Here is a 23,481-nt window from a genome sequence, read left to right as displayed (position 1 = left end):
GTTGCTGTTAGAAAATGTTTTAGCTCATGCTAAAAGGAGGGTCTGTTAGAATAGAAATATTCGTGTTTGTGCATTGCCTATTAATTCGCTGCACCATTTTCTGTTCTGGCGCCATTTTGAATCATGATTTAAACTAATCCGTTGCTATTTCTGAGAAAAGGCCTCTCTTATCTTTAGTTTCTGCAATGTTAAGTTTTGTTTCACAAATGAATAAACTGTTCATATAGCGCAAAACTTTCTCTCTAGATAGAGGCCCTCTCCTACTTGTCTAGTGACGGGCCGGACTAGAACAACCTTGACTTTGCAACTTTGTGTAAGATACTAGTGCTGAGACCATTTTTTAGGTATTACATTGCTTAGAAGCACCTGCCTGGAAAATTCCACTATGGGCGTGTTTTAGCCCAGTTACGAAATGATGTACATAATGTATCTTTATGCGTGTTGATTTCAGTCCCTCTGCAGTACTCCTAGCGACTGGGCAGATTGGGCTCCTCTCTGAGTGTATATGACCGACTCTTCATTCGGTATGGAAGGCTGAGAGGCGGTCATTAGTGACCCGTGTTACCCTAATCATGTCACTTCCTTCAGGCCCATGAGGCAGCTGCGGGTCTGTTGGGCTAGTGTTCGGCTGGTGTGTAAGCTACTGGTCCACTGTGTTACTCACTACCTGCCCTGTAAAGCAGCTCCGCGCCTGTTTGGGCACCTCACCTGAACGCTTGTCAACATGTATAAAACAGATGCAAAGCAGACCAAGATATCCTTCGAAAACAGGCGCACTAGGCACCATGGAGAACTACAACAAGAGGCGGGGGAACAGTCCACGCAGACCGAAGATAGATGCCAGAGGGCGTGAAAAATACATCTGTTCTCTCTTATTGGAGGTCAAATCCAGTTTAAAGAAAAATTAGACCACCTTACTGCCCGTCTTGATCAGGTTAAACAGCAGGACAACTCACACGACACCCAGATAACTCAACTGGAGTCCAGAGTATCAGACACGAAAGATACGCTCACAGCTGATTGACAACACCTAGTACAAATGAATAAAATATCAGAGCTCATCCGTGCAAAGAAGGGAGATTAAGAATCCCACTCCCGAAGGAACAATCTTCGCATAATTGGCATTCTCGAATCCACTGCCATCTCCAAGATGGAGGACTATTTGGAATCCCTGCTCCACAATATATTTGGTTCAAAACTATCAGCGGTCTTCATTGTTAAAAGGGAGCATCAATCACCACCTGGTGCCCCAGCTCGCCCAATAACTGCTCACCTGTTAAACTGCTGTGATTGAAACACGATCCTGTGGAAAGCTAGAGAAATGGGGTAGGTCAGACATCCTCCGTTTTTCCAGGACTTCATTCTAATTGAACAGGCTGTAAGGAGGCAATTCCCACCAGCAAAACGTATCCTTCAGCGGTTGGAGATTCACTATGCTCTCCTATACCCGGCCAAAGTGCGCATTGCCCGTCGAAGCAAGCCGCAGTTCTTTATGGATCCTAAGGCTGTGTTGTTGTACTCAAAAGAAAATCAGCAGAGACAGCAAGAAGTCACCCATCTCACCTAGCTCATCAGAGGAAGGCCGCACCAGTGACAATGATTAGATTAATACATGGAACAATCGTTCTCGTAGCCTCTAACAATGTTGTGCTGAATGGGACGGGCTGGCCTATGAAAGACATACCGATTTAAACTGTTGCACCCTGGGCGGGACGGTTATTCCAAACCACAATGTGTTATTTCTCGTTCACCCAGTTAGAACTCACCGCTCGACTACCCTGACCTTGTGCCAGGGGTTCCCGCCTGGTGCGACCATGTCCCCATGTGATAATTCCCTTGTGTACCTGTTATGTACTTTTGTTGGGGTTTCTTGGGGTGGGAGGGAATACTGTCTCAACCTGTTTGAGGGGTTGGAGTGCGGGATGGGCTATGTTGGTAGATCACAGTTAACCTCCTAGCAGGATGCTCAGGAGGCCCTACCTGGGGATAGGGTTTGGTACGGGGGGACTGTTTGGGGTATTTTCTTACTCTTTTGCCCTGTTTATGCAACCCTCGTTACCATACTATATGCAGGCAGGAAGACAACACAAACTCGTATTAACAAACAAAACACTCAAATACACAGCACAAACAACACAATACAGCGAGACATGCACGCTCCTCACATGTTTACATGTCAAACACAACATACTTAACTTACTTAACTTGGAAAGTATGGTGTCTGAATGATCACAGCAAGTACGGACTGGTACACGCATATTTCATTCATCATGGCATCGACGTGTGTTTCCTACAGGAGACGCGCCCCTCTACTAGTGATACGCCCGTCTCCGGGCTCAATTGTGCAGCAAAGATCTGAAGTGATATCATAGAGTATTTCGCCTTAAATACCGGGCCCGTGGACTCACCATCCTCACTATGGGATGCGTTTAAAGTATTAATTTGGGGCACTTCCATTGCCAAGCAGTCAGGAGTGTTGAAGGAGATTAGGGGGACTCTGGAGAGATCAGAGTTGGAAATACAGACATTAGAACAAGCTTAGAATTGGGACCCCAAATTGAGTATACTGGCTGACATAAGAACCAAACTTGCTGAATATCAAACTGTGGTAGATTGGAAGGTACAGCATCTTGGATGTGAGGCGCAGGCGCGATGATATGGCGAGGGAGTTCGCCCTGGTAGGACTCTGGCTGGACTGCTGCTCAGACCACATGCCTCGTCCTATTTGTCTGAGCTATAGGACAACGAGGGTAAAATTATAACATCCCCCGAAAGACTGCCCTCCGTGATGTCTTCCTTCTTCACCCAACTTTACTCCATGGGTGCACCATGTAACTAGGAGTCTTTAAAATAATACTTTGACTCCATTGAACTGCTTTGGCTGGATTCTGGACACTAGGAATACTTGGACGCCCGATTACGCCTGAGGAAATAGCACAGGTCATCACTGATCTCCCTGCTGATAAAGCCCCCATCTCAGATGGGTTCACTCCCACCCTTTACAAAGAATACACCACCATACTTATTCCACATCTCATCGAGATGTACCATGAATCACTATTGTTGGGCCACCTCCCCAACTCTCCACGAGGCTATCATCATAACCATACTAAAGCTAGACAAACCCCCCGCTCTGCGACTCTTTTTGCCCCTTGTCTTTAAAAAATGTAGATAACAAAATATATGTGAAAATTCTGGCAAACCGTTTTTTACCCCTCATGCCTCTAATCGTGCGGCCTGATTAGTCTGGGTTTATACCAAGGAGGACCACGTCCCACAACCTCTGCACCATATTCTCCGTCATGCATCATATTCACCCCTCTCTTCCAGCGGTGGCGGCTCTCCTTGATGCCTCAAAGGCGTTTGACTCCCTCGAATGGCCATTCCTTTTTCCCCTCCTCAGTCGCCTGGGTTTTAGCTCAAGCTTTATTAAAATAAATCCTATTACTGTACAACCTTTCCTCCATGCCCATTAAACTAAACAGCCTTATCTCAGACCCCATTGTAATCACACGCGGCGCCAGACAGGGTTGCCCCCTCTACCCACTCCTGTTCGCAGTGGCAATGGAGCCACTGGTGGCTAGGCTGCACCAACACCAACGGAGCAGGGCATCGGCTTTACTGCTCAGGGACTTGTGGTGTCAATGTACGCAGACAATATTACCCTGTACATTCGTGAATCACACAAGAACCTAGAGCCTATGACGAGGCAGGTGATCCGATTTAGAGGCTACTCTGGTGTTCAGGTTAACTGGAGTAAATCTATACTCTTCCCGCTCACTGATGCTGCATGACCGTACCAGATGGGCATCGGAGCCAACTAGATATCTGGGCATATGGTTGAGATGTACCCAGAGGTGAATAAACTACTAAGTTGTAGACAGGCATAAGAAAAATATCCCAGTATGGAATAAATTACAGCTATCCCTTGCTGGACGCAAAGCAATAGCAAAAATGGTTGTCCATCCAAAATTATTACACTTATTTGTCAATGTCCCACTTGGAGAACCGTGCCTTATGGGCCGAGCGGCGCAGGGCACGCCTAAAATCTCCGGGTTCACCTGCCTCGTCAGACAGAGACACGAGACACTCTGTTAGGCGTGGAAAATCGGGTTTATTAGCTGCAGTTAAGCACAGTTATCCAAGAAGTACATGGTATGTTCTTAGGAGACTGCCACTTAATTCCGTGGCGCACAATCTTTTATAGCACACATATTTACAACCACTACTCCCAAAACATACAAAGCTGACAAATAGGAAAAGTTTGAAAACAAGCTATCAAGTATCTTGAATAAGCCCTTCTTTCAGACCCCGTGTTCACTCCTCCCCTCAAGTTAATCAGTGTTAGTGCCCATAATTCAATTTACAGGTGGTAGGACGTGTTCGTATGCCTCAAAGGATAGTTGTGTAATAGGAGAATACAATAAGAGAATAGCGAAGGCCAGTCAAATAAGATAAAGTATAAAAGAATGGTGGGACCCAAACAGTCGACTGAGACAAGGATCAATCAGTCTAGACATGGATTAACAAACTTGGCCAGACCCTGACATCGGTTTCGTAAACAAGGACAAGGTGTTACTTTTTAACAGAAGAGACGCATAGCAGCTGGAAAAGCAAAAACACTCCGTTCGCCGTGCTGCCTGAGTGAGGGCAACACAAAATGGCACCGGACACAAAATGACGACTGAATACGAAATGAAGTCGAAAACCACAGAACCTCAGATCCTCCTTTTGCCATTACTCAGGCAAAATACAAAGGACTCAAGTTAGTCTGAGTCAATGTCGATGGCCATGAGGTCACTGAGCTGTTGCTGCAACATCATTTTAATGTTCTCTGTTTTCTGTGACAAAGGCTTTGGAACACACAAGGTGGCACAAAGACCACAGATGGCGGGGCCACACTGCAAACAAAGACAACAAGAAAAAATGATGGCCAAAATCATTCCAAGGAAAGTTAACACCTTCCATCCCCATGTGGACAGTAATCCCCAAAACCATCCCATCACAGACCAATCTCCTGTGTCCTGGTGAATAGACTTGGAAATTACGTGCAATTTAGAGATGGCTTGGTATACCGTAGGGGCATTATCAGGAATAAAAATGCAGCAACTAGACCCAATCAATTTACAAACTCCTCCTCTATCTGCAAGGGCAATGTCTAAAACCATTCGGTTTTGTAAAGTCCTAAGACGATCCGCCTGAAGTTTGGCTGTAAGATTACTCAAGGCTCCAGAAGTCACATTTGTCGTAGCCTCAACAACACGACTAGCTATCTAATGTTCCTGCTATTGGCCATTGGGCCCCAGAAAGGAAGAAACCCTTTTATAAAGTCTCCTCCCTCTTGTCCTGGTGTGTCTCTGGAATCAATAACCCCTCTGCCATATATTTTTCTGTGATGACCTGAAGGAGCAGTGTATGTCGGGGGAAGAAGAAAAGCCACATAACACGTTCCTGAAAAATAGGTGGGAAGCCATGTATAGGCTCTATCATGACAAACAAAATATGTACCTTGAGATGGTACCAACGGTGAAGAAATCAGGGGTGAATAGATATATGTATGGGAACAAACACTCTTTTCCTGTTGACTCTTAATATTCTGACCATTTATCTGTAGACATAAATTACCTCTATGAGGTATGGTCCAAATTGGCAAAGATCTTCTATGTCTAGCCTTATCAGTGAGGCTAGTAACGTAACGAGTCATGTTCCAACCATCATATGCTCGTTTCTCATCAACGGGAATCTTACCAATTTCAGCAATTTTAGCCATAGTCACTATTCCCTTTACCAAATAACTATGACTAAAGTCTGCTCCACCATTATATGGACCACCAGGAGGATATCGAAGTTGATTCTGGTATGCAGTAGAAAACATGGCTAAATAAGCCCAAGCGGAACCTTCATAAGAAAACGGAAGGACCAAATATGGCATCCCTTTCTCTGTGTTACGGGGCATGAGCCCACAAACCCAACGGTCAGTAGTGTTGACTACCAGTTGATGCTGATGTAACAACTGGATGAATGAATTGTTGAAGTATTCTGTCCTCCTAATATTCTCGTGATCTGGGAGTGTATAGTACTTATGCGGGGAGGTAGTAGTAAAAAGAGGCAAAGAAACAGAAGTAGGAACAGATGCCTGCTGCATAGTGTGGACAACCCAACCCACACAAGCCAATAAAATACATAAACATTCTAGAACACACAATGTTACGCCACATCGACTAAACAATAATTTCTTATATTTGTTTTTCATTTCAACCTTTTTATCATTCCCTTCCACTTTAATATCCATTCTCTAAAGCATTGCTCACGGTAATCTTCCTGGATCACTTAGTTGTGGTTATTAGCCGTCCTATGACACTGCAAGTCCTGCAGACCTATGTCACTACTCAGGTCACAGCCTAAGACTCATAACGTGACCCTGCAACTTGATGGTTAGCGGAAAGAAGGGGAAAAAAACTGTCTTTCAAAAAGAAAAAAGTTCAATTGTCTTTAGTCAACCTAGGTCTTAGGTTGTACCGCGTCTTGCCAGGTACCGTCTGATCTCGAAACAAAGTCTCTGGGTTTGTTGTATTCAATCGCAAATGTGATGGTACAGCTTCTTGCAACACGTCGTCATCTTCTTTCTCAGAACTTGTCCAGTCCAAGTGTGCACTACTGAAAGGTACAAATCGGGGTACTTTTTCACTCTCACTGTCACCTACACCTTCTCGGACCCACTGGTTGTAAGGTAAAGGCAAAGGTACCCTCTTACAGTGCACGCCGTGGACCCAATTTTTCTTTTCGACGACCTTCACTGCTGTACGAGTCACGAGGAGCACCTGTCGTGGCGGCCCCCAATGAGGTTCCAAGTTCTTCTTCCTCTGAAAAATTTTTAGGCATACAAAATCCCCAGGTTGGATGGAATGACCTGGATCTGAGGAAGCCTCCGGCAAAGCGTTTTGAACCTGTTGATGAATAACACGTAATTTAGTGGTGAGGTCATGCAAGTAATCAACCAACATTGGGTATGGGATATCGGAATACTTTTTAGGTCGAGGGACTCCCCAGACATTGGCTGGGCGCCCAAAAACGACCTCATAAGAACTAAGTCCTAAACGAGAATGTACAGTTGTTCTCGTAGAGAGAAGTGCCAGAGGTAAAGCATCGGGCCAAGCAAGACCCGTGCTGGCCTGAATCTTCGCAAATTTGAGCTTGAGGGTGCCATTATAGCACTCTACCAAACACGCTGACTGCAGGTGGTTTGCCGCATGGAATTTCTGCCTAATACCAAGACCCGCACACACCTTCTGCATAATTTGGCCTACAAATTCACTTCCATTGTCACTCCAGACAATTCGCGGCAAACCAAACCTCGGAAAGAATTCCTTCAAGAGGACTTTGACAGTGGACAAAGCAGTATTATCCTTTAGGGGGTTGGCCTCTATCCATCTGGAAAAGGCACAGACCACCACCAGAACATACTTGAGGTTATTGGAACGTTCCATGTGAATGTAATCAATTTGTAATACCTCAAAAGGGTACATAGGGGGAGCAAAATGACCTGCCGGAGTTGGGGTTCCCTTTCCTTGATTATGCATCAAACAAACAATACAATGCTTTACCACGTTTTCCGCACATTTAGGGATTCCTTCATTCTGCCATACTAGAGCCAGAAGCTTAAATATTCTTTTTGCACTGATATGCGCTGGACCATGCGCCATCGTAACTACAGGCAGTACATAGGCATCTGGTAACAGCCAACGTTGGTGTTCTGACAATTCCGTCCAACACCCTGTCGCGTCCAACATTCCCGTACTTTCTCCCCACTTACTCAATTCCTTCTCGGTTGCTTCTTCTTGAATCATTCTCACACTTTCTCCTGTGTCCTCACACATACCTCCTTCTCTGACCCATCTTGAAGGACCTACAACATACATACAACTCTTAACATCTTTCGCTGTTTCTTTTGCTACCTTATCTGCAAAAGCATTCTCCCAACCCACATCATCAGTGATCTTTCTATGTGCACTGCACTTCACAATTGCTATCTGAGTAGGCAAGGCAAGTGATTCGAGAAGGTCAGTTACCAACAGGCCATGCTGTATTTTAGTCCCATGGGAAGTAAAGAATCCTCTTTCCTTCCACAAACGACCGAAGCTATGAGCCACGCCAAAGGCGTATAGGCTATCGGTGTAAACAGTCACTCTCTTTCCCTTAGCCAACACACACGCTCTCGTCAGGGCAATCAGCTCAGCTGCTTGGGCTGAATTCTGTGTAATGCGTGCAGTCTCTACTACTGTATACAAAGTGGTAACAGCATAGGTTGCAGTTGTCTCGCCATTAGGAAGCTTGAAACAGGACCCATTCACCCATAGGATCCCATCCGGGTCCACAAGTGGTGTATCTTTTAAATCTATTCTGCCTTTAGTTTCCTCCTCTGTACGAAGAAAACAATCATGCTGTTCTTGTGCATCTTTCTCTTCTAGAATGGGTAACAATTTTGCTGGATTTAAAACATTACATCGCTTGATATGTATGTGACTAGCCAAAAGCGTCAACTAATACCCAGACAAGCGAGCACTCGTGAGATGTTGCGTTTTCGTTCTGTTCAAAAGAGTATCCACTGCATGTGGTACCATAACAACAAGAGTGTGATCCAGTACCAATCCAGCAGATTGATGAATGGAGATCGTCTGCTGCTGCTGTTGCCCTGAGACAACTAGGCAATGCCTTGGCTACTGGATCCAATGTAGCCGAAAAATAGCACATGGCCTTTGTTTGTCTCCAAATTGTTGCGTTAAAACTGACAATGCACAACCTTCTCTTTCATGTACATAGAGTGTGAAAGGCTTACCATAATCGGGAGTACCTAACACAGGAGCAGAACACAAAGCAGTACATAAATAAAAAAAAAACTCTTCTGACATTCATCAGTCCAAGGAAGAGGTTGGGGTGTGTCTTTCAGAGTAATTGCCAACAAAGGTTTAGCCAACAAAGAAAAATTCGGAATCCAATGTCTACAATAAGAGGTAATGCCCAGGAAGGCACGCACCTCCCTTTGTGTGGATGGTACAGACATTCGTGCAATTGCTTGAATACGTTCTGGGGTCAATCGCCTTCCCTCCTTCAACAAGAGATGACCTAAATAGGTAACCTCTTGGTGGCAATATTGTAATTTAGAGGGTTACACCTTATGATGTAAATCAGACAAATGACGCAAAAGCGAAACAGTCGCTTTTTTACAAACATCCTCTGAATCGGCAGCCTCTAACAAATTATCCACATACTGAATAAGAGTAGCACCTGGAGGCAAGGAAAAGGCATCAAGCTGAGATTTCAAAGCCTGACTATAAATGGAGGGACTCTCACAATAACCTTGAGGTGCACGTTTGAATCGAAAACTTCGGCCTCCAAGAGAGAAACCAAAGAGATCCCTACTCTCCTCAGCAATAGGAATGCTAAAGAAAGCATTTTTGAGATCAATGACTGAGAACCAAACAGCCGAAGCAGGTATCATTGTAAGCAAGGAAGTAATATCCGGGACAACGGGAAACTGCGGAACAACAATTTTGTTGACCTCCCGAAGATCGATCACAAAACTGTATACAGGAGGCTTAGAAGAATCAGTACGTTTAAGAACAGGCAAAACAGGACTATTGCAAACATTTCCTCTTGTTTCTTCAACCACACCCTTCTGGACTAAATCATAAACAATAGCTAACAAAGCTCTCTCGCCATCGCTAGAAATTTTATACTGAGGAATGCGTGGTAATTTAACATTGGGCTTGACAGCAACCACGTAAGGTGGAATTTTGAGCAAACCAACATCATTCGGACCCGTGGCCCAAAGCGTAGTAGGAAGTGAACGCAGTTCAAGTGGCAGTTGATCCTTAGACAAATACATAGGAGAAACCAGTTTATCACCCAAAGTAAGATGTACACCAGAGGGGGAACAATACAATGTTGCATGTAGACGCTTTAATAAATCTAAACCCAACAAATTCTCGTCGCAACCAGTCGTTAAAATGAGCGGGGCTTCCAAATTATAAGGACCAATGGAGATAGGCAAAGGACAAGAAACCGGGTGCGAACTGGGGCGCCAGTGAATCCTACAGAAACATTCGTTAAGCCAGACAAAGGTGCCCCAGGGAGATTAAAGAGTGAATGATAGAACTTCTCATTGCACCAGTATCCAAAAGAAATGGTTCTGAAACACCCAATGCAACAACATTAACATAGGCCCATTCTGATCCACTGGAACTGATACGACTCCCTTACTTTGCCCATGGCTGTCCTAGCTAGTATGAAAACCCTGATTTTCACTTTCAGTACAATAATCATCATTGTAATATTGTGCAGATTGAGAATTCTGCTGGTCAAAATAGTTCATAGAATTCTGAGGGGGAAAAGAACGCTGTCCCTGACACAACGCACCTCGCCCTCTACCCCTGGACATCGACTGAAAATTACCACGGCCTCGTGACCCTGGCAATCCACCAGTACGCTGCAAAAAAACCGGACAACTACTCTTAAAATGACCTTCCTCTTTACAATAGGCACATTGATTAGGACCCAGCAAAGGTCGCGGAACAAAAGGTTCAGGTTTCTGAAACAATCTTTGAAACTGTGGAGGCTGTTGCAATTGGCGCCGAGCAGAACGAGGGGGATAAGCTTGTTGCAAAAGAACCTTCGTTTTTAATTCTTTAGACTTTTTCTTCACTTTATCCTTTTCCTCCTTATCCCTGTTCTCGTAGTACTGAGCAGTGGCTAATATCTGGGCAGACGAAGAAACGGCCCATGAACTTCCGGAATCTTTCAATTTATGCGATAATTCGGGAAGTAAATTAAATACAAATGTATCCACAAATAATCGCTGTCCACCCTCAGTACTCATATCTTGACCACTATGGTCAATGAATGTCTCCTCAAAACGAGTAAAGAAATCGGAGACATTCTCATCTTTCTTCGGTTTACACGCAGCTAACTTATCCCAATTAACCCGTAGGGCGGGCATCATCGTTTTCATTAAAGTGATGATCCTACCAGGTAAGTCTGTAATCAAAACATTGGGTTTAGCACCTCCTACTTGGGTTGCATCCGCTGCAATTATAGCAGCCCAGTTACCACCTAAAGCTTGGTTGTGGTCTTCCCTACGAATCCGAGCCCACAACGCCTGAGGGACTACATTTCCCATCAGTAAATCAATATCTGCCAAATTCATAATACATGCATCAACAGTCTGGGACAGCTCTTTATAATACCCAGCAGGATTCTTACGAGGGTCCGGTAAAGACTGTTTAATCGCCAATACTTCTGATCGTTTCCAGGGGACATGTACCCATATACGCTGGAAATGAGCTGGTATACTAATAATATTGCCTGCCTGTAGAACCGCATCTCTCCATACCGGAGGAACTTCTTGCATAGGATAGTGTTTCACTTTCTGTCTAACCGCAGGGTCAGGTTCAAGAGGAGCTTGAGAGAATAAGGAAGACCTAAAAGTGACAAGTCTCTGGACGGCATCCTCAACTTCGGGACCCACAATAAGTCCTTTATCAAATTTAGCCTGTATGTCAAACAAACCCTGAGGGGGTAAATCCAAATCCATATCTTCCCATCCTTTAACAAGAGTATTACACATATTATTAAAAACATATCTCTGTGTGGGCGCATTCCACTGAATAAAAGTGTCCAGGATATCGCGCACGCTATACTGTGAACCACTCATGATCCAATTGTGAGCAAGAGAGTCCAACTTAACTCGCTCATCAGAATCTGGAAATTGACTACGGGATTACCTTCGGGATAGAACGGGAGTCAAGTTAAGAGACCCAAAGAAAGGGGAGAAAAGACCGGAAACAGTATCGACTAACCGTTTACGAGCTGTAGGAGAATCTGACAGTAGAACAGGAGACAATGTATTAAGCACGGCAGGAGAAGAACTAACAGTTACAAGAGGAACTGATGGTAAAGGAGACTGAGGTACAGAAGTCGGTGGCAAAGGAGGTGTAAATACTGGAAGAGGCAATTGTGGAGGAACCGGAACCACTGGTTGAACAACAGATTGCTGAACAAGCGGTAACAATGGGGGTGCATTAGCACCTGGTACATAAGGCGGAGGTAATCTCAACAAATGGGACATTAAGGGATCTTCATCAAGATCTTTATTCTGTGGGGGAGTAGACAACACAGGATAACATCTATCTATTGCCATACGATGCTGTCTTTCTGAGACTTCAATCATCTGATTAGTCTCATTATTCTTAAACTGCTGGGCAGCCTGTAAAATCGTCGTATCTTGCGCTTTCTTATCTCTTTTTGCCTGTTTAATTTCTTTCTGTTTGGCTTCCTTACGCAATAGGCAGAAAGAATCAAACATTGCCAGCCGGGTTTTTCTTTTAAACAAAATTGCTTCTAGATTATCTAATATGTCAGGCTCAAAACTATCATTTTGTGGCCACTGCAGAACACCATCTTTCTTCGTATATCGGATCCATGTTTCATTAAAAATAATGGGGCCGATACCATGTTTCATTAAAGCTCATAAGTGGGAGTTCCAACCGGAGGAATTGGACAAGAGTCCTCCAGCCGGGAATCCCTATTACAGTCAAAACAGCAAAACTTCCTAAACTTACTAAGCCCAGGCATTTCGTAACGGACTGGACTGTTCACAAACTTCAAGGGGGTTAGAGCAATGATCACAGCACAAACGTACTTACCCCTTGGCTTCGACTAGTGCAAAAGTCGAATAACAAAAACAAGACAAAAGGGTGGGCGAAACCCACGAATACTTAACTAAATGTTATCTCACGCCAACAGAGGTCCGTCTAACGTCTTGCGATACCAATCATCACCAGAGGGCCAAGGCAGGGCGGCAGTCAGGGGAGCAGTAGTCAGCAGCTGTCGAAAAGGAGTAGCCGCGCTGAAAAAGACCTTCGGTCCACTTCGACATACAGGGGTCGCTTGACGTGGTTCGCGAATCCTCCAGAATTTTTTTGCGAGGCACCTCACGACTCTCGGGCTGAACCGCTACCACTGAAGCCGCCCACACGTTGGGCGCCAGTTGGAGAACCGGGCCTTATGGGCCGAGCGGCGCAGGGCGCGCCTAAAATCTCCGGGTTTACCTGCCTCGTCAGACAGAGACACGAGACACTCTGTTAGGCGTAGAAAATCGGGTTTATTAGCTGCAGCTAAGCACAGTTATCCAAGAAGTACATGGTATATTCTTAGGAGACTGCCACTTAATTCCGTGGCGCACAATCTTTTATAGCACACATATTTACAACCACTACTCCCAAAAAATACAAACCTGTCAAATAGGAAAAGTTTGAAAACAAGCTATCAAGTATCTTGAAAACGCCCTTCTTTCAGACCCCGTGTTCACTCCTCCCCTCAAGTTAATCAGTGTTAGTGCCCATAATTCAATTTACAGTTTATAGGACGTGCTCGTATGCCTCAAAGGATAGTTGTGTAATAGGAGAATACAAGAAGAGAATAGCGAAGGCCAGTCAAATAAGATAAAGTATAAAAGAATGGGGGGACCCAAACAGTCGACTAAGACAAGGATCAATCAGTCTAGACATGGATTAACAAACTCGGCCAGACCCTGACATCGGTTTCGTAAACAAGGACAAGGGGTTACTTTTTAACAGAAGAGACGCATAGCAGCTGGAAAAGCAAAAACACTCCGTTCGCCGTGCTGCCTGAGTGAGGGCAACACAAAATGGCGCCGGACACAAAATGGCGGCTGAATACGAAATGAAGTCGAAAACCACAGAACCTCACACTCCCCCTCACGGCACAGTTCTTAAAGAGGCTAAGCCCCGATATGTGGGCAGGTCGACAGCCTAGAGTATCATATAAAATGTTCACGCTGCCCCAGGCACTTGGTTGACTAGTTGCACCGGATCTAAAGCTATACGCCCACTGCACCCAAGCGAGCTTTATACATTTCTGGCTGCACCCTACACCTTTTCAACCGCAGTTGGCGGTGGAATGTGATCAGGCATTGCCGTAGCCATAACAAACCACTCTATTCCAACCATACAAAGCACCCAGGGCAGAAATTAACACAATGGAATGTGCGCCCTGTGCGTGGGATGGCAAATGCAGACAAATGGGCACTGCTATGCTATAATCGCCATCCGCTATACTGGGTGAGAACCCCTCTTTCCCCCCACTACAGGATGGAGGCGCGGCAAGACGTGTGGGCGCTTTAGGCATCAAAACACTCGCAGACCTATAACTGAGCGGCCAATGTCACTCCCAATGCACCAGTGATGCTGATTGCCCGATCATGCTACTAGATACATAATTATATTATCATAACAGGTCGACCTGTGGGGCACACACAATACATTCCCTGCCCCACCCTAGTCTCCACTACACTAGAATACGTCCATACAACTACATCGCCACGCAAACTCATCACTCAACTCTACTTCCTGACAAGGACTGCTTCCCCACTACACACTTCGAGGGCCCGTAAGGCCTGGGAACTAGATCTACGGCTGGAAATACCAGAAGAGCTATGGCTCTGCTTTTCCGGTCAAACAGAGCATTTATCCCCCAATTGCAGACTGTGACTGATACATTTTAAATACCTGCACAGAATGTATCGCACCCCATGCACAGTTAAATATGATCGGATTGGCTGGCAACGCGACATGCTCTGCACAGGAGGCCGCATATGGACATCTGGCCTGGACGTGCCCGCAGGCGACAGACTACTACAAGAGTGTGTGCACAACGATTAGTAACATCACAGGAGATCCTTTTTTTCCAGGTCCCGACTGGGTCTACCCGGATAGGTCAAAGAGACCTCAGACGTGCACCACGGCATAGTTGCAATGCTGCTATTACTGGCCATGTAACAATAAAACAATGTCTCAACCGGAAATCATTTAGAAATTAGTGCATTATTGTGGTCTACATAACCAGTCAAAAAACAAACTTGTATATTTTGTATATATCTTTCACTGTACCCCTGACCACGCACTCATTTCTGTATCTTGTTTTGCGCCGCTCACGCTGTTTCTCACCACTGTGTCACTGCACGGTTCACTGTAATATAGCACGTTCAGTGCACACTCGTGTGTTTTTGTTTACCTATGCTTAAATTGTACTGTAGTGCTGATACAACTACTTACAAGTAAGAATGTATATTCTTTGAAACTTTGTTGTGGTCTCCCCTTTCTCCCACCTCTGAGTGATTTGTACTCTTTCACAATTGTCCTCCTCTAAATGATTTCCGGTTGAGACATTGTTTTATTTTTTACATATCCTACCCGGGTCTCAACTGGGTTAACAGGTTTACTCCTGTTTTTCGATTCCATGCTATTACTGGCCAAGCGCAGAGTGCTGATACACTGGGGCTGGGGGCCGGCGATCACAGTGAAAGCGTGGCTGGCCAATGTCTCGAAATGTCAAGCACAGCTAACTACTTTTTGGGACCTTATGCCTCTGAGGAACCTTCCCCAAAATATCTGGGACCCACTTTTGACATATTTACAATAGCACAATACCCCTGCAATGAACGTTCCTGTTCCCACACTTACATGTACCTAGGCCAGCCCGTTATGCTGTATGCTGGCTAGACCAGACACACACCACAACCCTTGCTATATATAGAAAGTATCAACAAGACACAAATCCCCTACAATGCTTTTGCATACAAAATTCAACTGTGATATGTTGGCGTAATACACTGTCTAGACTATTGCATGCAATAATGGTGCACGGTGATAGCCTGATGCTACCAACTCTATTACACTGAGCTGTCTCCTATACTGCATGTCTTCTGTAAGCATAAATAAACTTTAAAAAAACAAAAAGAATCCACCCTGGGATTCCACCAGATTTTTGCTAGCGGCCTCCATTGTGGACTACAGCAGTTCCCGGAATCACTTAACAACTGAGCACCGGGCTCCCCTAGTGTATGTATGCAGGTTTCTGGGGTATCCACTGTTGGGATGACTCTCCAACCTTCGGTCTTTTACTAAGTTTCTTCTGGCTCTACTGGTAAGGGTCCTTCTTCTTCCAAACTGCAACTGCGACTTTCCCGTTGACTTCTATTGAGTACGCAACTGTGTTTCCACTCTGCACTCAGCCTCCGTGGGGTTCCTGGGTACTTACTTTTGGTGGTTCCTTGCGTCCCCTCTCTTCTAAGTCTCCAGGTCTGAGTCCCAACTTAGGACGCAGTTCACATTCCACTTTCTTTGTATATGGTGTGGTCTTCCCCAGGAGACCACTGTGTATTGTGCTTACTTACCTGTTTACAATTGAAGTATTGTTTGTATTTGTGTTGCTATCTCCGAGTAGGAGGTATACCAATGTATTAGTGAGTGTTGTGTAATAAATAGACCTGTTTTTATAACTACTATGTATGGTTCTTTTTCGTTTACCCTACACTACATGGTTAGATCTAGTACTAGCTGCTTAACACTCCTTATGGACTAAGCCTGAAGGCTGCTCTCCACAGCTTCCACTTCAAGAGATGTCTATCGTTCTCTAAGACCACTGAAATTACCACAAAGGTTGTCTGGATTAGTGCAAGGTGCTTCACTTAAATAAGTGTGCGCCATATACTAAGCCAGTATACTACACAGATGCATCACTCCTGAGTTGAGGCCGTTATCTGGGAGAGGTGGAGATCAAAGGCCTCTAGTCTCCAGTGGAATCCACGCTCTACATCATCCTATTGGAGCTCCAAGCAATCCACCTGGCATTGAAAGCTTTTCTACGCTCTACCTATGGAAGGCTAGTGCAGGTTTTCATGAACAAAGCCACCTCCATGTGGTACTGTAACAAACAGGGCTTGGTGGGGTCATGGATCGTTAGTCAAGAGGCCCTACGTCTCTGGACAAGGCTGGAACATCCAGGCATTTCAACTTCTGGCAGTATCTCTGAACTCCGGAACAGACAAACTCAGCTGAAGATGCCTAGTGGATCACGAATGGCGTGTCCATACCAAGGTGGTGTAAGGTATCATTTAGCAGTGTGGAGAGCCTTGATTAGATCTGTTTGCCACCGCCGAGAACACCCAATGTCAGCACTTCTGCTCACTTGAGTTTCCAAGGCGGCTCTTGCTTGGAGTTGCTTTTTATCTTGAGAGGAGCTCAGGCCTCATGTATGCCTTTCTGCCCATACCAGTCCTGCCAAAACTTCTCAAGAAGATCAGGAAGTACCGGGCCCATGTCATCCTTGTGGCTTTGTACTGGGCTCAAAGAGTTTGGCATCCCGAGCTGTTAAGCATGGTCATCGGTCATCCAGTCAGGCTGCCCTTACGGGAGGAATGTCTGGCGAAGCAGCTCTGGAGGGGCGTCCACCCAAACCTATCAGTGCTCTGTCTTCATGCGTGGAGTGAATGTTGACAGATTTTAACCTTCCGCCAGCAATCTGTAATGTGATCTTGGCAGCTCGGTGTCCCTCCACCAAGGCCGTATACGCTAGTCGTTTGATCACGTTTGTAGCATGGAATGCAGCCAAACAGGTTGACCCCTTATCTGCACCCCTTTACCAAGTTCTTTTGTTTATACTTTCCCTGTAGAAAGCCTGGCTCTTCATTGGGCGTGTTAAAAAGTTATTTATATTCCATTTCCACTTTGGCTGCTAAATCAGACTTCCTTCTTCAAGCACCCTATCGTAAATAGGTTCCTTAAACGTTTACAACACTTATTTGCTCCAGCTCCCTTTGCTATGCCTCCTTGGGACCTTAAGTTGGTTCTTACTTTTCTATTGTGTGCTCCTTTTGAGTCTTTTCATATCTAGCCTCTTAGACTTCGTACCATCAAGAAGGACTTTCTGGTGGCAATTGCATCTGTCTGGAGGGTCAGTGCAGGGCCTTTCATCTCACTCTCCATGTGTCTCTTTCTCCCCAGCCAAACTGGTCCTTCAGATTTGCGCATCCTTCTTGCCAAAGTTAGTCACCCTGTTCTACGTAGGACAGTGTATCACTTTGCCTACTTTTGCGTTCTTTCTCATCCCTTTAAGGAAGAGGAGAGACTCCACCATCCGGAACCTAAAAGAGCTTTGTGGTTCTACCTTGATCACACAAAACCATCCTGGGTGGAAGCGCAATTCTTCGTGGGATATATATATATCGTAGCCAAAAAAGGAAAGGCCATGCACAAACTAACCATCTCCCGATAAATTGTGCTCCGCATTAAGATCTGACGCATTGGCCAAGAAGCAACCCCCAGAGGGTTTGCCTGCCTATTCCACCAGAGCAAATGCTGGGACCACTGCATTTGCAAATGGAGTTCCGGTCCTGGATATCTGTCGGGCAGCAGCATGGGCCTCACTGCACACGTTCACTAAGCACTCCTGCCTGTACGGTGAGTCAGGATGGGCACTTTGCCGGTTCAGTTCTGTAGGACTTCCTAGTCTAAATCAAGTTTGCAGACCCACCTCTGGAGAGGTATTGCTTGGGAATACATTCTAAGATAATGAATCTGTGGCTAGTAGTCTTTATCAGATGAACAAGTTACTTACCTTTGGTAATGCTTCATCCGGTAGAGACTCTATCTAGCTACAGATTCCTCATCGACCCACCCATCCTCTCTGCTCTCTGATCGGATTTATAGGTACAGGGCTATTTCCTCTTCAGGGCCTTAGTTCAACACCACTGTGGTTAATGTTCTTTGTGGCTCTGTGCTCCTGGCATGGAAAGCCTCAAAAGGAAATCAACATCAGCGTGCTGAGGTGGCACCTATATAGGCACCATGCACGTCGTTTCCAATGTGGACGATGCCACATGGAGCTGATCAATGCCGCTTAATGATGCGCAGGGATACTGGTCACGAAATAAGTATCGGATCCAGTCTGAAGCCTGAGGATAATTCTAAGGTAAGGAATATACAGCTGGATAAGGCATCACCAAAGGTAAGTAAATTGTTCTTCAGCTAATGAATGATTATACGGGCAACCTTGAAAAGTTCCAAAAGAAAGGAACATCACCAGCATTACTTCCTCAAGAGAACACAAATATTACATTTTACCGTTGTAAAGACACCACAGTTAAGGCGTCATTTTTTATGAGCTTCCTGAAATTGAAATACACAGAGAGAGAAAGGTTTGGTCCCATAAAATAGGAGTGCAATATTATTGTTCAAATACGAATATCTGTTAATGTAAGCTGACTATGGCCTAGTTATGATAACTGAAGAAATGTTTAAACTAAGCATTATTTTCTTACAAATATAAATACAATCCTATACAGCAGTTGCATAGTTAGCTGTTCCTCCCACCTGTATCTCGAGTTGTGGGCCCCCTGTGGGCAAATGAAAAAATTGATCACGTTTGTTAGCTTCAAAGTTAAACTCAGTGCTGAAAAGTCTTGTCCACTGTCAACAGTTTCAAAGTGATAGTACTGTTTTAAGAGTAACACCGCTCTGCCAGATATCCTGGCGTGCGATCAATGGGCCCAATTTTAATTTTGATATACATTCCTGTGACTGCACCCTTGTGCCCCGTGATTCCCTTTTTGTGTGCTCGGAGATCAGTGCCCTATAGTGGGTCGGCTCTCTAGCCCCATTTTGGGTGGTTGTGTCTGGAGCAGGAGGCAGCGGATGGCTCCTCTTTTAGGAACATCTCCCACTGCTCACTCAGCAGTGCAAACATGAAAAATAAAATAAAATAATGTTATTATTTCATTTTCATCACGAAAAGTCGAATCTGGGTAGGGTGGGCACATCCTGATGGGTAGTGGTGTACTGTAAGTTGGCATGTGGTTTTGGCCGGCTGTCTTAGGTCACAAACATCCAGGTCCTGGTTAAGCACCAGACCAGCCCGCTTAGACCAATTCCAATACTTCTCTCATGCTGGGTAATAGTATTACCAGCATAAGAGCAGCATCTGGATTGGCATAGGGGAGTCTCGGAGCCTGTGCACTCGCCCATGGACTGCCTAGAGTTGACAGGAGAACAAGAGCACTGAGGTGGCAGTTGGCAGGTAAGTATTCTTATTCTTTTTGTTTTTTTCTCCAAAGCGGTGCTCACCACTTCTCTATCAACAGCAGCATCCACTGGCAGGGGTATACTTAACAGGTTGGGCAGGAGCCAAGAACACTTCTTACAGGATTTAGTATGGTGTGCAAGCATTAAAAGCAATGCAACATACAGAGAAAGCTATTCTATTTGCACCTGTATTTGACCATGTGATCACATCTGAAACTGTGCACATGCATAATTAGCTTTTACAAAGCCACTATTCAGAGTAAAGCAAGCAAGCCCCATAGTTAAACTTTGGGCCTTCCCTTTGTGTGTAGAAACATAAAGAGAAGTGGACTTTTTATTTTAGATGAAGTTGAGAGAGAGATTTCATTGGCACAGTTCTCTAGTTTAGAAGCGACCAAAGGGATCTGATTTTCATTTCATATATCAGGATTTCATTTGAGTTGTTGTACTTATCCGTGTGTGAATTCATGAACATTGTCTTTTACCAGTAAATGACTGGCTGAATAGTAATCCTAGTGCTAGGCATGTCTGACCCTCATTACCTCCCTGAGTAAGACTTGGACTGCTCTGTATCACTATTTTGAGAGTCAAATGCTAAAGGTGTGTACTTAAGGAGCATATTTACTGGACTTGTGGCACAGGGCAGCCCAGCTAGTTATTTTGCTGCATTGCCCTGCATCATTCCTTTCCTTTCCCCCTGTGATGGTGACATTTTGGCAGCCTAGTGCCAACTCAGACTCCCTTGCTCCGTGCATGACGCAAACCTCTCAGTCATATTTATAAAGCCCGCAAAGCCACTTTCAAAATTATGGACTAATAATCATTGCAGTGCAAATCGGTGGGTTACCTTACTCTGTGCACGGGAGGCGTTCCTAGGGCATTGGGATGCGTTTCCTTGCCAGTTCCATGGTAAGGTGTAACAAGGAGAAATATGTTTATTTCTCCTCGTTTTTTCCTCTAAGTGTGCTGCATTTTCTAATTGTAGTTTGTAGTTACCCACAGTTTTAGTTATACCAACCTCTAACTCGAACACTTAGTGAAAAGAATGCTAGCACAATGTGGCTAAATGTATGCTATGATGTATTGTAAAGTTGTTGAACAAAGATTTCTTATTTCCTTGATTATTTGCAGGAAAATGCTACATTATTTAAGGCTGATGAGACAGCTCCCACATGGAAAGCTTACGTGGAGTATGTGGATAAGATGGTCCTGGATGGATTCTTCAAAGTTGTCCAGAACTCTATCCAGTTTCTTCTTAGCAACATGGGACCGGTTTGTCTTTATTTTCCATGTTTTCCTTGTTAGCGAACATTCTTTGACATGTCACAGATTAAGTGCAATTCCTATGAACATCATTTTCTCAAGTACTAACATAGAGTTTGCCGCACCCCATGATGAATAAAAAAATTTCTAGCTCTAAGTGTACTAGCATACACATTATTATTGATAGAATTCCCACCGATGACTCTAGTTATAGGTTATTGATCATCCTCATCTAGGAAAGAGGTCACAGGAAGCAATAGTCAGCAGTGATAATGTAAGGAATTCTCCCTTGAACCTGCGATAGGTTCAAATGGATCACTGAAATAATATCGAGGGACAGAATATCGACCAACAAAAATATCGTTGACAAAATATCGAGAGACAAATATCGAGTTTCTATCTACAAACAGGTAAGTACAAAAATATCGAGTTAAAAATATCGTTTACAAAAATATAGTTGTAAAAAATATCGACTTTACTAAAAACAATGTTAAATTAAATTAATATAAATAATTAATTACTAAAATATACTTAAAATTACATAAATTAACTTATAATAATTAAATAATTAATGAAAGTTGAAAAAAAAAATTTATTCATATTTAATAAAATATAGTAACAAAATATAATTAAATAATAGCCAATATTATTAACGTACAATAAGTAAAGTGTAAAAATTACTATTCCCACTCCAAAGAGTGCAACAGTGGATATATGACGTTACAACGCAACTTTTACAACGCACTACCATTACAACGAAATTTTTACAACGCAAAAACTATTACAACGCATGTTTTTACAACGCAGATACCTTTACAACGCAAACCATTACAACGTAAGTATTGGTAAGTATATAATATTTTTTTTAATTTAAATTATTTAAAATTAATTTAATATATTTTAATTTAATTTAATTTCATTAAATTAATTTAATGTAAATATAATTTTACTTTATTTTTACACTGTACCCCTGTACCCCAAAAACCCCAAACTGACCCTGAACCCTAAAAAAAAACCTTTACCCAAAAACCCAAAACTGACCCTGAACCCTAAAAATACCCCTTTACCCAAAAACTAAAAACTGACCCTGAACCCTAAAAATACCACTTTACCCAAAAACTAAAAACTGACCCTGAACCCTAAAAATACCCCTTTACCCAAAAAACCCAAACTGACCCTGAACCCTAAAAATACCCCTTTACCCAAAAACTAAAAACTGACCCTGAACCCTAAAAATACCACTTTACCCAAAAACTAAAAACTGACCCTGAACCCTAAAAATACCCCTTTACCCAAAAACCAGAAACTGACCCTGAACCCTAAAAATACCCCTTTACCCAAAAACTAAAAACTGACCCTGAACCCTAAAAATACCCCTTTACCCAAAAATTACAAACATTTACATTAAAAAAATTAATATATACTTACGTTGTAATAGTATGCGTTGTAAAGGTATCTGCGTTGTAAAAACATACATTGTAATAGTTTTTGCGTTGTAAAAGTTTCGTTGTAATGGTAGTGCGTTGTAAAAGTTGCGTTGTAAAGGATGTTTCCCGCAACAGTAGGGAAAGCGTTGGATAGCGTAAGGGTTAAAATTACTATTCCCACTCCAGTGGGTGCAACATTAGAGAAAGTAAATACTTCATATATTAATAAATACATTACAAAATAATATCAATATAATTTTTTTTAAATGATTAACTATTTAATATAACATAATAATTAATATATTAAAATTACTAATTAACTATAAATATTTCAATTACTTACCTATTAATACTAATTTATAACTAATTAACAATTATTTATTTGATAATTAAAATTTAATTTACAATTATTTTATATTAAATACAATTGAATAAATGTTATATATTTCATTAATTATTATTAAATTACTTCCCACTCTATTCCCCTATAAACCCACAACCCGCTACAGGAAATAAATAATTTAATTTAACATAATTAGCAATTAATCAATTAAATTAAATTAATTACCAATTAAATTTTAATTGATTAACACATATTTTTTAATTAACAATTAATTAAATATTACTACCAATTATTAAATTTACATATTTAATTAATTATAATTAAATTACTTCCCACCCTATTCCCCTATAAACCCACAACCCGCTACAGATTTATATTACACAATTATTAAAAAATATTAAAAACTTACCTTATTTTCTATCTAGTCGATATTATGTCTAGTCTATATTTTTGATTCAATATTTTGGCTATTATTATCGATATTAGTCGATATTTTTGTAGTCTATATTAT

The 23,481-nt window shown here is 43.1% G+C and overlaps 1 protein-coding gene across 3 annotated transcripts in view; it reads left to right on the top strand.

The window, feature by feature from the left end:
* Positions 1–23,481, top strand: part of DNAH17 (dynein axonemal heavy chain 17) — a 12,633,448-nt gene that overhangs the window by 2,649,797 nt on the left and 9,960,170 nt on the right. For all 3 annotated transcript variants that reach the window (XM_078653923.1, XM_078653924.1, XM_078653922.1), the window contains exon 18: positions 21,069–21,209. In XM_078653923.1, the coding sequence (XP_078510049.1) occupies positions 21,069–21,209 (141 nt within the window). The remainder of the gene's footprint in view (positions 1–21,068; positions 21,210–23,481) is intronic.

Source organism: Lissotriton helveticus, chromosome 7, assembly GCF_964261635.1.
Source record: "Lissotriton helveticus chromosome 7, aLisHel1.1, whole genome shotgun sequence".
NCBI lineage: Eukaryota > Metazoa > Chordata > Amphibia > Caudata > Salamandridae > Lissotriton > Lissotriton helveticus.
The sequence above is the reverse complement of the archived record's forward strand: the minus strand, read 5'-3'. Positions and strand labels throughout refer to the sequence as shown.